A 14,370-nucleotide genomic window follows, 5' to 3' on the forward strand; every position below is an offset into this window, starting at 1 on the left:
ACGTATTCTGACAGCTGCAATAATCATGTTCTGTGTATATGCATGGAATTAAATCTGAATTAAAATGCAAAAGTGCCACTCTTCACAAACATGCCAATGATCTTTAATACCAATGGCAACAGTGCCACTCTTGACAAACATGCCAATGATCTTTAATACCAATGGCAACAGTGCCACTCTTTACAAACATGCCAATGATCTTTAATACCAATGGCAACAGTACCACTCTTCACAAACATGCCAGTGATCTTTAATACCAATGGCAACAGTGTCACTCTTCACAAACATGCCAATGATTTTTAATACCAGTGGCAACAGTGCCACTTTTTACAAACATGCCAATGACCTTTAATTAATACCAGTGGCTTAAACATTCGCATTCAATGCAGTGATGTATATTAACTTTATTTCTTCAACATGCATCTGTTTGATTTACCAGACACTTAAAAGGAATTGGATTGTTCCACTTTGTGAACATTACCTATGCAAATTCACATAATGGGCTCCCCCACAACAGTTTTCAAAGGAATTGTCACATCACTCTATCTATTTTGTCAGCCAGTTAAGTAATATGTGAAATGGTAGTTGTTTATTCTTGACAACTTTGTTTTATAATTGCATCTATGTCAATTTGCTATATAAACTGCCATAAGGATAGTTTTACATTAGCTCTAAGTGGGACTGTTTATTGTTTGCACATGCTACATGTTATGGACATGTACTGAGGTGGATGGGTGCTTTTTTATTCTTTCGTTTTTTTTTTTAAGATTACTGAAGATTGTGTGTTTGGAAATATGACCATATCAAGGAGTTTGGGAGTAAAAAAATTGATTTTATGTAACACATTGTGTTATGGCAGATACGGTTTGACCGTGATTGTGCAGCAAGATTTAGAAGCACAATAGTTTCAACAAACTCAGATGCTGTCTTCAGCTAGTCATTTAAGGTGGAGCACCAGCTGTAAATTGGTAAATATTTATATTTTGTCATTCCAAAGCTAGGAACTGAACTTTGTAGAAGTGCCAAGCAAGTGTGTTTCCACTTGGATACCCATACAGTCTCTATTTAATCTACCTGCTATATAGATTACTATCTATTTACTTTTGATTTTGTTTATTCAAAGTTTCCTGACATTGTATTAGGCAGACTCTTGCATGTATCCTCAAGGTTGCTGCCTAACAAGGGTCTGGTACTTTTGCATGTATCCTCAAGGTTGCAGCCTAACAAGGGTCTGGTACTCTTGCAGGGATCCTCAAGGTTGCAGCCTAACCAGGGTCTGGTACTCTTGCATGGATCCTCAAGGTTGCAGCCTAACAAGGGTCTGGTACTCTTGCATATATCCTCAAGGTTGCTGCCTAACAAGGGTCTGGTACTCTTGCATGGATCCTCAAGGATGAGGCCTAACAAGGGTCTGGTACCCTTGCATGTATCCTCAAGGTTGCAGCCTAACAAGGGTCTGGGACTCTTGCATGTATCTCAAGGTTGCAGCCTAACAAGGGTGTGGTACTCTTGCATGGATCCTCAAGGTTGCTGCCTAACAAGGGTGTGGTACTCTTGCATGTATCCTCAAGGTTGCTGCCTAACAAGGGTGTGGTACTCTTGCATGTATCCTCAAGGTTGCAGCCTAACAAGGGTGTGGTACTCTTGCATGGATCCTCAAGGTTGCTGCCTAACAAGGGTGTGGTACTCTTGCATGGATCCTCAAGGTTGCTGCCTAACAAGGGTGTGGTACTCTTGCATGTATCCTCAAAGTTGCTGCCTAACAAGGGCCTGGTACTCTTGCATGGATCCTCAAGGTTGCTGCCTAACAAGGGTCTAGTACTCTTGCATGGATCCTCAAGGTTGCAGCCTAACAAGGGTCTGGTACTCTTGCATGGATCCTCAAGGATGCTGCCTAACAAGGGTCTGGTACTCTTGCATGTATCCTCAAGGTTTCTGCCTAACAAGGGTCTGGTACTCTTGTATGGATCCTCAAGGTTGATGCCTAACGGGTCTGGTACTCTTGCATGTATCCTCAAGGTTGCTGCCTAACAAGGGTCTGATACTCTTTCATGGATCCTCAAGGTTGCAGCCTAATAAGGGTGTGGTACTTGTGCATGTATCCTCAAGGTTGCTGCCTAACAAGGACCTGGTACTCTTGCATGGATCCTCAAGGTTGCTGCCTAACAAGGACCTGGTACTCTTGCATGTATCCTCAAGGTTGCTGCCTAACAAGGGTCTGGTACTCTTGCATGTATCCTCAAGGTTGCTGCCTAACAAGGGTCTGGTACTCTTGCATGGATTCTCAAAGTTGCTGCCTAACAAGGGTCTGGTAGAGAACCAAGTTTTCTTGTAACACCGAAATGAGGCTTTCCCTACCAAATAAATATTATTTGCTTGGCATTACTTTTTGTTGAATTTTATTTTTCTGAAATGTTTTTTTAACATTACACATGGATTGAAAAGCAGGCATGAAAATTTCTAAGTGACTGTTTTTGTCTTCCATTTAGGGCATGACATTCATTATGTTGATGAAAATCTTCCTCCCTCTGCAACCACCTACTTCATCAGTTTCATGAATTGGAAGCCGTACACAAAATATTATTCCAACGTCATTGCATACAGCTACGCTGGACGGCACAGGACAGAATCCTCGGATGGATTTCAGCTGGATACAGAGCCTCCCAACCCAGGAGTGGTGTATGATGGGAATGGTGAGTTAATATTCAGTGGCTGAAAAATAACTTGTTTGGTGGAACAAATTTTTGTTTACCAGCCTAGGATGAGTTGAAAAGTCTGCTGAGCAAGTAAAAAATGTCCTCAACTGCCAAGAAGTTTATGTGGAATATTCCAGATTTTTAGGCAGTTATATATGAATATTTTGAATCTGAATAAAATTAAAGTGAATATGAATATGTTTATAGTGAATCTTGATTTTATTATTTTATAAATGAATCTCACATGAGTACACAGTATAATTTGATGTGTTTGTAGGCATCACTGTGTGATGATAAACCTGCTGTGATGCAGTGTTTCCTGACAACAAACTCATTGGTTCTATGGGTGCCAAAGCAACGAATAAGTTTTTGACTATGCCCCATAAGTGAAAAAATGAGTTATTCATTCCATACCATGCATTTTAATATGAAGCTGTGAGCTAAATATGTAATAATTCCTCTTACGTTCTTTTTGTCCTTTACCCATGTTTGTATACGTTCTTTTTGTCCTTTACCCATGTTTGTATTCTTACATTGTTGTATATGATAATTCACTTCACACAACAGAACATCTGGGCATTTACTGTGTACTTGATTGTAACTACAGAACCGTATCATTTCCAGTCTCAAATATTATGAAAGAGCATGCTAGAATATGTTTCTTCCCCATTTTTACAAATATACTTTTGTTTAAATAGAATTCTTACTTGAAGAAGAAGGTCGATACCTTTATATAAATAGAATGCTTACTTGACGAAGAAGGTCTATTCTTTTGTATATTGCTTGTACCTTGTTTTATTCCTAATTTCAAATGCCATGATTTATGTGTAATGTGCTAGTTTAATTACAGAACAAATAAATGTGACACTTTTTTGTTTTTACCAGGTCTACATGATCTAGAATTTCAAAATAACAGTCGGATTATATCAGCTACTTGGCACGGCTTTACAGACAAAGGATCTGGTATTGCCCGTTATTACGTGTGTGCCACTGACATTGATACCAACCCTGATAGTGGTGGAAATTGCACCCTCACACCTTGGAGGAATAATGGAATCAAAACTCAAGTGACATTTGACTTGCCAGAAGCATTGGAAAATAGTATGTATTGTAGTCACATAGTCAGTTTATATCATACATGTATAGTGAAACACACGGAAGCATTGGAAAATAGTGTGTATTATAGTCGTATAGTCAGTTTATAACACACAATGTGTAATGAAACACACGGAAGCATTGGAAAATAGTATGTATTATAGTCGTATATTCAGTTTATAACATACAATGTATAGTGAAACACACGGAAGCATTGAAAAATTGTAGTCGTATAGTCAGTTTATAACATACATGTTTTGTGAAACACACGGAAGCATTGGAAAATAGTATGCATTGATTCAGTCAGATAGTTAGTTCATAACATTTACATATAAACTCCTGATTTATATCTATTCTACTTACCCGCTTCTTGCAAGTTAATTTAAATACTGAGCAAAAACATATACCCAGAGATGCGCATCATTCACAATATATTTGGATGTACAGCATGGGTTCTCAAGCAAGAACTGCCATTCTCTTATTGTTAATGAATGGGCTGAAGATTGGCTTGTCATTGATAGTTCAAGTCATGCAAATTTGATATAGCAAGGTTTCTCAGGAACACAATTTAAATGTAAATCAGGGGGTACTGTATAGTGCAACAGAAGAATTCATCCCTTTTTAGTATAAAATTGACAATTTTACATGTAGTGTACATGGAAAGAACAATCTTTAATGCATTATAGTGCATGCCCTTAGTATGATTATAAAGATACAGTATTTGAACTCGTAATGCAAAACCCAATTAGATTAAAAATTCTACAGTGACATCATATTGTTCAAAGGGATGCAGCTGATATACAATAAAAGCAAATGTCAAAATAGGCAAGGGGAAGTAGTTGTAACACTGTCTTTTATTCCACTACAGTCAGTAATATATATACTTGCTTATAAATCCAACAAATGACTGGTGCAAAGATGACAATATCATAGCGGTCAACGTTTCAAAAGCTAAGTAGGGAGATTGAATAAAATAATAGGGTCAGATTGGAACCTAAAATTGGGAGGTTAGTTGTGGCATTTTTTAAAGCATGTTTTCCAATATTTTATATCTTGCCTTATTTCCTTATTGTCAATTCATAAGGCATTTAACATTGTTCATTAAATAACATATTTGCAGGTATTCTGAATTAGTTTTTGAGGGCACATATTCTGCATGGAATTTTTTTTAAAATTCCTCCTTTTAATTGTATTATGGTAATTAATGTTTGTATATATGGTGTAGTAAGTAATGCCAGGTTTTTTTACTGGTGCAAGCTTCTTTTGCAGGAATAGAGATGCTACAGCATTTATAGTGATGATTCTTGTGATTGAAATGAATTGCATACAGTTTTTATTGCTGTGGTCTATTTTTATTTGGTTTATTTTCTCATCTTAGTATTGTTGTTGGGATAAAAAATATAAAAAAAATTACATCAATAATGTTTAAACTTAACATTCTATTTACTGAAGAATTATTTTGAAACAATGATATTCAGAAGTAATAAAATAGAACTTGGCTTCTGTGGATTGCATATGATATATCTATTTATGTAGAATTACTTTTAGGAGAAATGAAAAATCAACTGGCATAATTGGGGGTTCTCTGCAAAAAATTGGGAGATATTATGAAATTGGGAGGTAGGCATGGAAGGACCCCCAACAAATCAGGAGTTTTTATCTCCTGGTGTGCGAGTTGGCAGGTATGCAATATTGTCCACTTGAAGGCCTTAACTTGACAGGTGGCTCTCTTTTCCTGTGGCTCTTTGAGGAGAAAACGTTAGCTCATGTTACTATCAGGGGATATCACACCATGATTTTGAATACATTCAGGCATCATGGTTGAGCAAATATAGGTCACAACCATGATCTGACAGACTTGTTGGACAACTTTGACCTGAATAGGCTTTAAAATCACTTGCCCTGTTTCTGAAATAGAATCTCTCATGGGTTGTGAGATTGAACTTGTAGTCGGAACATCTTTGAAGTTGCTCTCTTACAAGACAATTTGCTTTTTGACTGTGTTTGCCTCATCATGTAGAACTTAACTGCTTGCCCTTTCAGGGAACATTAACTACCTCCAGTTTATATCAGCCTCATGGCTGAAGTGGATAATATGTTCAGCATGATCCAAATTAGGACCGGACATGCTTGATGGAAATTTCTGCTCATGAGATTAAAAAAATCCCTTCATGTCTCGCATTTGATTGCAAAGCTTCAGCTTGAGATATACTAATAGCCATTGGCTGGCATGCACAGTCAGTCATCTCAAGTTTTTGTCTCTGAGATATAGCATCACAGAGATTTGCGAATTATATCTGGCAAGTCCAGTCACTGAAGCCCAGATGACCAACAGAATCCAGGGTTCTTCCTCCACCAGTTACACTGGCCACCATGTATAGCCTATCTTGTGCTGAAAAATGGCATTAAACACTACAACAACAACAACAAAAGCCAACTAGTGGGGATGTAAACAGTAAGAGTTTCTTCCCTTTCTCTATATAGACCTGAAAAATGATATTTTCTTATTTCTGGAATTGCTGGATTCATGATGTAGTGAAGCTTATATCTCTGATATTACTGTGATCTGGTGATATTCTCATTAAAGCATAATTTACTAAAAACGTTTAATGTGGGTATGTGAGAAAGCTTGCCAGTAGCTTCTCGTGGGTCGGTGGTTCTTTCCGGAGTTTTCCCGGGTTCTTCCTCCACTATTAATACTGGCCGCCATGTATGGCCTATCGTGTGCTGAAAAATGGCGTTAAACCCTACTACTACTACAACAACAACAACTAAAAACATTAGGTTTGTCTTCCGAGTCAGTAAGCTTCTGTCCCTCATGTCACATGAAAGGCCAGTCTGATAAAAATCTGATTACCGCTGTCCGATGTGACGATCTGACAGTGACTGCTTAACATTCATGTTCTGGTGACCCATGTTGCTGCTATAACTGCTAATTTTAGCAACCAACCCTATGAAGTCTTATATCTTCACATTTGGAAGATTGGAAAGTATGACTGAAGAGCATTGATGTGAACTGAAAGATCAGATTCAACTTTCAAATTTTCAAAAGTTTCATTTCCATTGGCCAATTCAAAGGTCACCAGAACATGACCCCTATGTAGTCACTGTGAGATCTTCATATAGGACCGTGTAGATTTGATTCTAATCAGATTGATATGAGGCAAATCTTTGGTGCTGAGAAGAGACTATTGCAACCCAGTACCAGTTTCCTGTTCTTGGACAATTCTCAGAGTAAATACTTGGAGATCACTGTTTCCTATCACAGATGGACACATCTTTATTCATTGTCCATGAATACGTACTTCATGACCTCAGTTGTCACCACATTGCAGGTGGTTTATTCATTAAGCCACAATTTTAGTTTTAGATGCACACTCAGACACAAGCCCTACACTTCTCTACTCAATCTGATCATGTCTAGGAAAGCTAAGTATTCCTCCATTGAAGTAGTCTGATGGCTTCTGGCTTCAGAGTTCTTTCTGCTTCTTTATGCTCCATCTATGGCTTTTTACAGAGTTTCTGCATCCAGCAGCCTTTCAACAAAGAAAGACAAGCCTCCAAAACAGTTAATGCAGTTAGGTTGAGTTGCTGATATTCTATATTGCTTCAAAAGGTAACCATAAAACTCAAGTTTCAACTGGTCATGTGTCTTCAGTCTGGCTTTCTACAAAACATGCATGCCTGTTTTCAGCACCAAAGTTTCATTCAGTGCAAGATAATCTGAAGACCTGGAACTTTTAGAAGCTACTCTTTTCTAAACATGTACACTGCAACTTGCCTGCATTGTTGGCTCCATACTTAACCTGGTCTTTATGTCATTACTGAAGGAAACTGGACATCCCTAGATCCCTCCTTGAGACCCCACCTACTGAGAGGCAGTCTCTTGCAGGGTTTGTATCCTCAACAGGGCAACCTATCACACTCCAGTTCTGTAGCTGCTCCTGTTAACCTTCAGTGCACAGAGAGATATGCATTCCTATTTCCATCTATGCTGCCATAAAAGATCACCATAAATTCACGGTCATATCTCACCCTTTGTGTTCTAAGCTCCCATTCCATGGCTGCATAGGGAAGATCAGAAGCAGGTCTCTGAAAAGGCAAACTGAGCACAGGTCCAGCATCCAAGAGCCCAGCCTTCATTTCCCAAGTGTGACAAGAGTAAGAAAGACCCATCAAAGGCACACAAAACAAAGGAAAATTACTTTTCAAGATGGACTCATTTCCCTAGAGCAAGTGATGACAAGGTGACAAAAGGTCTAGTTTCGGACTGGTTTTGATCCCAGCATCATCTTTCATACAAAAAATGATGCTATGCTTTTGCTGCCCTTTCCTGAAAACCATTATAGACCAACATAGCTACTTTACTATGGAATGACAAGCCCTTGAATCTAAGTGCAAATTGTCTCAGATGGCCTTAGATGTTATATTCCTCAACCATCCCTTGCTGTCAAGGGTTCCATTTGCTGCAGATGTCACCAGAGATCCCTGCAAAGCTAACATGCTGCAACAGATAATTGTCACATGAATAAAAAGGGCAGTATTGATTAGTCACAGTGCAAGCTCACCATGTTTTTACTCAAGGGTTTTCCTGGTTATATGGCTGATGGTTAACTCTGGTCAGTTATAGATCTATACTCCCTCAACCAAATATATTCAGGCAACAAGTTCAGAATGGAGACCATATGACTGGTCTTCAGTTAGATTCAGGAGGGAGATTTAGCAGTCAGCGTTGACCTCCAGCCTATTTTTCTTTTGAACAACCTTGAAAAGTTCTTGAAATTGATTAACTTGCTTTGATAAATCTTCAAATTTGATGGGGTTGCTTTGAAATTTTGTTGATTTTGAACACAGTAGATCTTATATATCAAAAGGTTTGTGAGTAATTGCTACACTCATTGAATTTGTCAGATGGAGTAAAAGGTAATAAAACTGAATAAAATAAATCACTTTTTAAATTCTGGATTTTATTCATTTGCATATTTTCCAAAAATAATAAATAATTAAAATGGTACATATACACAATTTTTGGAAGATAAATTGTCATCAGATGGAGGAGAATGCAGATGGATGACTGATTCAATCACGAATGTGCTGTGTTTACACAAATGGGAACATGACCCACTCTCAAGTTGGGTGAGGCTTTACAATTAGGTGAAAGCATTTATGTGGGATAAAGTAATATGCAAGACATGTGACGAAGTTATTTATATTTTTTGTGTGGAGAAAGTTGCACCTGAATGTAAAAAGCTCAAGAGAATCACATCTCTAAATTACTGCTCTAGTGGCCTAGTGGTTAGAGCATCTGCCTCGGATATGGGAGGTCATGGGTTTGATCCCTGGCTGAGTCATACCAAAGGCTTATAAAAGATGGTACTAACAGCTGCCTTGCTTGGCATTCAGCATTAAGAGGTTAGTGTTAGGACTGGTCAGCCTGGTGTCAGGATAAAGTGACTGGCTGGGACATCATGCTACTTGTCTGCAACATGATGCCTCTGGTCTAGACATCACTATAAACTGCCACATTGTGGACATCATAGCAATATGACTGAAAAATTATTAAAGCTACATTAAAAATCCAAATCACATCTCTAAACTCATCGGCTATCATTTTGCACTTTTAATTTTTGGATCATTGCTATTTCATCAACATGCACAGTACCCTGATTGCAACCCTCACAGGCAACATCTGCACCAATTTCAAAAAGAAAAAATACTAATGAAAAATTTGGAAATCCTTAAACAAAATCTATAGGGTTGTATGAATCATGTCAAATATGCTTAACATTGTACTTACTTGTATCCTAGGAATTCCCAAGGTTCATTTTAGGGACACCATTCAAATACACGAGGTCAGCAGACCAAAATTTTGTATCAGGACATGAAACCTGTTTTACTATTGCTTTATCTCAGATCCCTCATCAATGGAGACAAACCGACCTAGTTTTCACTTAGGCATGAAATGTAAAACCTCTTAAAATAAAGTTTGTCTCCCTCAAGAATGTGCCTTGAAGATCATCTTGACTGTTTTTCATTAATATAGTGAGTCCAATTTTTCAGCCTGCAAAACTATCTTTTTGGGGGTTTCATCAAAGCAGCCAGGTATGGGTCTACTCATTCTGGGCCATGTGTTCATGAGACCACTGCAGGAAATTCTTCTGTTCCAGGGCAGCAGAAAATATGCCATTTAGACCAGATGATACAAGTTTGAAGCTAAACAAGGTCCCATCTCGTCAAATTAAAGGAGGTTGCATCCTGGTGCATTATCATTCTGACAGAAATCACAGTCTCAGTCTCCACAAATGCCAACATGACTGGCTGGGGTATCCATTTCCTACCCTTATTTAAAGAAGCATGAAGAGTTGGGTCCCTTCAGGGGAACTGCATGTATATCAATCTCGAGACAACATGCCATAGCAAATTCTTGTGATCTTGGCAGGATACGTTATCTGGAAAGGGCCTCCTATTGCTTTACAATAACTCTGCTTTGCTGTCATCAGTTATGTCAAAAGAGGCAAAAGAGGAGACAGATCCCCAGATCTTTCCCTTTTCATTTGGGATCTTCTCAGCTGATGTCATTGTTAACAAATCAACATTCATGTCCACAGCATTCCAGGCTAGAGGAATTATAGCCATTTTCGACTTGTCTTGACTTTTTTACTGACAGCCTTGGCCCTTTGTTCAAAATAGAACCTTCCATGCATTGGTTCTGAATATCTGAATAAATGAAAATACAGCCTTACTGGTTCACCTTAAGTATAACATCTAGCTTCAAAGGTAGAATCAAGTGAATTTTATGTTTTACTGATCAACCTGAACTATTTGCAATTCTTTATTACTCTTTACAGGCTCCCACTTATTTGGAAATCAGTCTTTTGTCTTGAAATGACTGTCTAATATGGACCCATCTTCCCAAGATGTCTTCATGACTCTCTTAGGGCATTGAAGTGGTACCTGATGTGTATTGAGCCATTAATCAAAAGAGATGTGGCTTGTATAGTCAATCAAATGAGATGTAGCTTACATAGCCAATCAAAAGAGATGTGGCTTCTCTAGCCAATCAGATGAGATGTAGCTTATATAGCCAATCAGAAGAGATGTGGTTTGTATAGCCAATCAAAAGAGATGTAGCTTGTATGGCCAATCAAACAATATGTGGCTTGTATAGCCAATCAAAAGGATGAAACTTGGATAGCCAATCAAATGAGATGTAGCTTGTATAGCCAATCAAAAGAGATGCTGCTTATTCTTACCACTCAGATTAGGGATGGACAATATTTACACTAGGGTTCTTTTGTCTTGGATCCATTGGGATTTTGTTAAGTTTAAGACCGTGTCATTTCAATGACCTGTGCTAACTCTGGCCCATATCTGAGATGAGACTTGAAATGTTACTTTGCATATGTTGTTAATTTATAGTCTCTGGCAACTCTTTAGCAAAGGAATTTGTAACTCTATCCACTTCTTACCTATTCTAATGGATTATAATCAAGTAATAAGTTTGCAGAAAAAGCCAATTTTCAGAGTAAAATATATTTCTTGGATACTACTTACAGGATGATGATATGGCCCCAACAGTTTTCAAGCCTGGATGGTGTACTTCCTCTTCAGTAATTACTGATGATTGATGAAAGTTAACAGTTTTCAAGCCTGGATGGTGTACTTCCTCTTCAGTAATTACTGATGATTGATGAAAGTTAACACCAATCCCTCTCTTGTTTGATTTGCAACTTAGATGACTTTCTGGTTCTTTTACTAGTTAGCTAAATGATGTGATTAATATCTTCTTGAATGGCTTACACATATATTTATATGCGCTAAAAGTCAGAGTCAGTGTCAATATGGTAAGTCCAATAAGAAAAGAACGCATTCTGCATGGCAGGTTTAGTTTGAGACTGCATTCATGGACCTTTGCTCAAGGTCATTGATACCCATTGGCCAGTAATCTCGATGCTTAATTATTTCCTTCAAATGAAGCATAGAGTAGGCATATAATAGTTCATGATTCTCTTTTTTAAAACTTTTCTATTGGGACATATCTACAAACCAAAATTCAAGTAATGGTTTGCAGTGCATAGAAAGAACTGGAATGTGTTATAGATCTAAGATTACAGACATTGAAAGTATTGGAACAGATAAAAAGAACTCAGTTATGTTATAGATTTAAGATTAAAGATGCTGAAAGCATTGGAGTGGATGAAAAGAACTGGATTGTGTTATAGATTTAAGATTACAGACATTGAAACTATTGGAGCAATTGAAGTATGAAACTAGGTCATTCACTTAACAGTCATTCATACCTTCTTAAAAGTACTTTTGTTCATCATTTGTGCATAAGCGGTACTGGGTTTGATCCTCAACAACAGCCATATTTGAAATTTTGCACTTTAAGCAGTGGTAGTGCTAGTGTTGTGTAATTATGTGGAGAGTATTTAGAACTTTGAGTGGGTTATCTATATTTTGTGAGATTTGGGATGAATCTCTTGGTGCATGGTTCCATTAATGCAGTAGTCAAGGCATACAAGGTCACATAGTGACACAGTTGTCTCTATGCCCATGGGGAAATTAGAGTATTAAAGATGTACAACATCACAGGATGACAGGCCTAGTTGTCTCTATGCCCATGTGGATTTTAGTAGTCAAGGTGTACAGGGTCACAGGATGACAGGCCTAGTTGTCACTACCTCCATGGGAATTTTAGTAGTCAAGGTGTGCAAGGTTACAGAATCAGAGGCCTAGTTGTCACTAGGTCCATGGGGACTTTAGTAGTCAAGGTGTACAAGGTCACAGAATGACAGACCTAGTTGTCACTAGGTCCATGGGGACTTTAGTAGTCAAGGTGTGCAAGGTCACAGAATGACAGACCTAGTTATCACCTAAGGTCCATGGGGACTTTAGTAGTCAAGGTGTACAAGGTCACAGAATGACAGACCTAGTTGTCACTAGGTCCATGGGGACTTTAGTAGTCAAGGTGTACAAGGTCACAGAATGACAAGCCTAGTTGTCACTAGGTCCATGGGGACTTTAGTAGTCAAGGTGTACAAGGTCACAGAATGACAGGCCTAGTTGTCACAAGGTCCATGGGGACTTTAGTAGTCAAGGTGTACAAGGTCACAGAATGACAGACCTAGTTGTCACTAGGTCCATGGGGACTTTAGTAGTCAAGGTGTACAAGGTCACAGAATGACAGACCTAGTTATCACTAGGTCCATGGGGACTTTAGTAGTCAAGGTGTACAAGGTCACTGAATGACAGGCCTAGTTGTTCAGGACCTCTACATCTTGTATAAAGTGTATTTTTGGTGCAAGATATACTGGGCTAGATTTCCGGCAAATATTATGGTTTCACTTCAGGGATATATGATGTCACTATTTCCTTCCATCTGTCTGTCTGCCGAACTAAGTCTGCATACACATCCATATCATCTTTGTTAAATTTTACATTTACATCACTTTTCAGGTAATGTGGTGGGGCATCCATATTCTATGAACACATTTCTGGTTTTATATTATTTCAGATGCAAAAGTGAAGTTCCTTGTGTATGCTATGGATTTCAGTGGATATTCTTCTTCCATAGTCCAGTCTGATGGTTTTCTTGTTGACACAACACCTCCGTATCCTGAAAATAAACACAGTTTTGGAGATAATCTTGTCAGAAATCCATCTTTTGAATTGGGTAGTGATGCAGATAAAGTCAGTTACAATAGCTCTTTACAGAGACAGTGTGGAAGACAAGTACTACAGGACTGGAATATTGCTGATCCAAACATAAAGTCAAGTTGTGGAATTGTTTATGCCTCCAACAACAGCATGGCACAGCAAGGACACTCTTTTGTACAAATCCGTGGAAGTGGAATTATCCAGAATTTGACTGGGTTACATGTTGGAGAAAAATATAGAGTGTCATTCTATGCCAGTCATTTACCTTCAGACACCATTTATGTTTCCAACAGGGAAGGGTTTGTAAAATTTGGTGATGTTGCTTATGTTTTTCTGTTGTACACAAAGCCAAGTAGAAAAGATGTAAAGTCATCAAGCTCTGACAACTCTGATTGGCAGTACTATGTGTATTATTTTATGGCCAAATCAAATACAGTCATGCTTCAGTTTGGCAGCTATGATGATATGACAGGATTTGCCTTGGACCAAGTTCAAGTCCAACAGAACTATTTGTCCGAACTTGATACGAGCTCAACAGTAAATGCGGTAAAAGTGCAGACTGTGTTTATTCATGACTGGGCTTCAGTTCATGCCTATTGGAGTTTTGTGGATCTTGAGAGTCCAATTGTGGATTATTCTTGGGCTGTAGGTAGGTAAATGTGGATTATTCTTGAGCTGTAGGTAGGTAAATGTGGATTATTATTGGACTAGGTAGGTAAATGTGGATTATTCTTGGGCTTTAGGTAGGTAAATTGGATTATTATTGGGCTGTAGGTAGGTAAATGTGGATTATTATTGGGCTCTAGGTAGGTAAATGTGGATTATTCTTGGGCCACAGGTAGGTAAATGTGGATTATTATTGGGCTGTAGGTAGGTAAATCTGGATTTTTATTGGGCTATATGTAGGTAAATGTGGATT

General features: G+C 38.2%; 1 protein-coding gene across 1 annotated transcript in view; it reads left to right on the forward strand.

The window, feature by feature from the left end:
- Positions 1–14,370, forward strand: part of LOC149790379 (uncharacterized) — a 202,385-nt gene that overhangs the window by 159,921 nt on the left and 28,094 nt on the right. Inside the window, exons 37-39 of the mRNA XM_089972427.1 lie at positions 2,490–2,693; positions 3,582–3,797; positions 13,309–14,100. Coding sequence (XP_089828553.1) covers positions 2,490–2,693; positions 3,582–3,797; positions 13,309–14,100 — 1,212 coding nt within the window. The remainder of the gene's footprint in view (positions 1–2,489; positions 2,694–3,581; positions 3,798–13,308; positions 14,101–14,370) is intronic.

This window comes from Sinohyriopsis cumingii, chromosome 10, assembly GCF_028554795.1.
Source record: "Sinohyriopsis cumingii isolate HCF-2022 chromosome 10, ASM2855479v2, whole genome shotgun sequence".
Classification (NCBI taxonomy): domain Eukaryota; kingdom Metazoa; phylum Mollusca; class Bivalvia; order Unionida; family Unionidae; genus Sinohyriopsis; species Sinohyriopsis cumingii.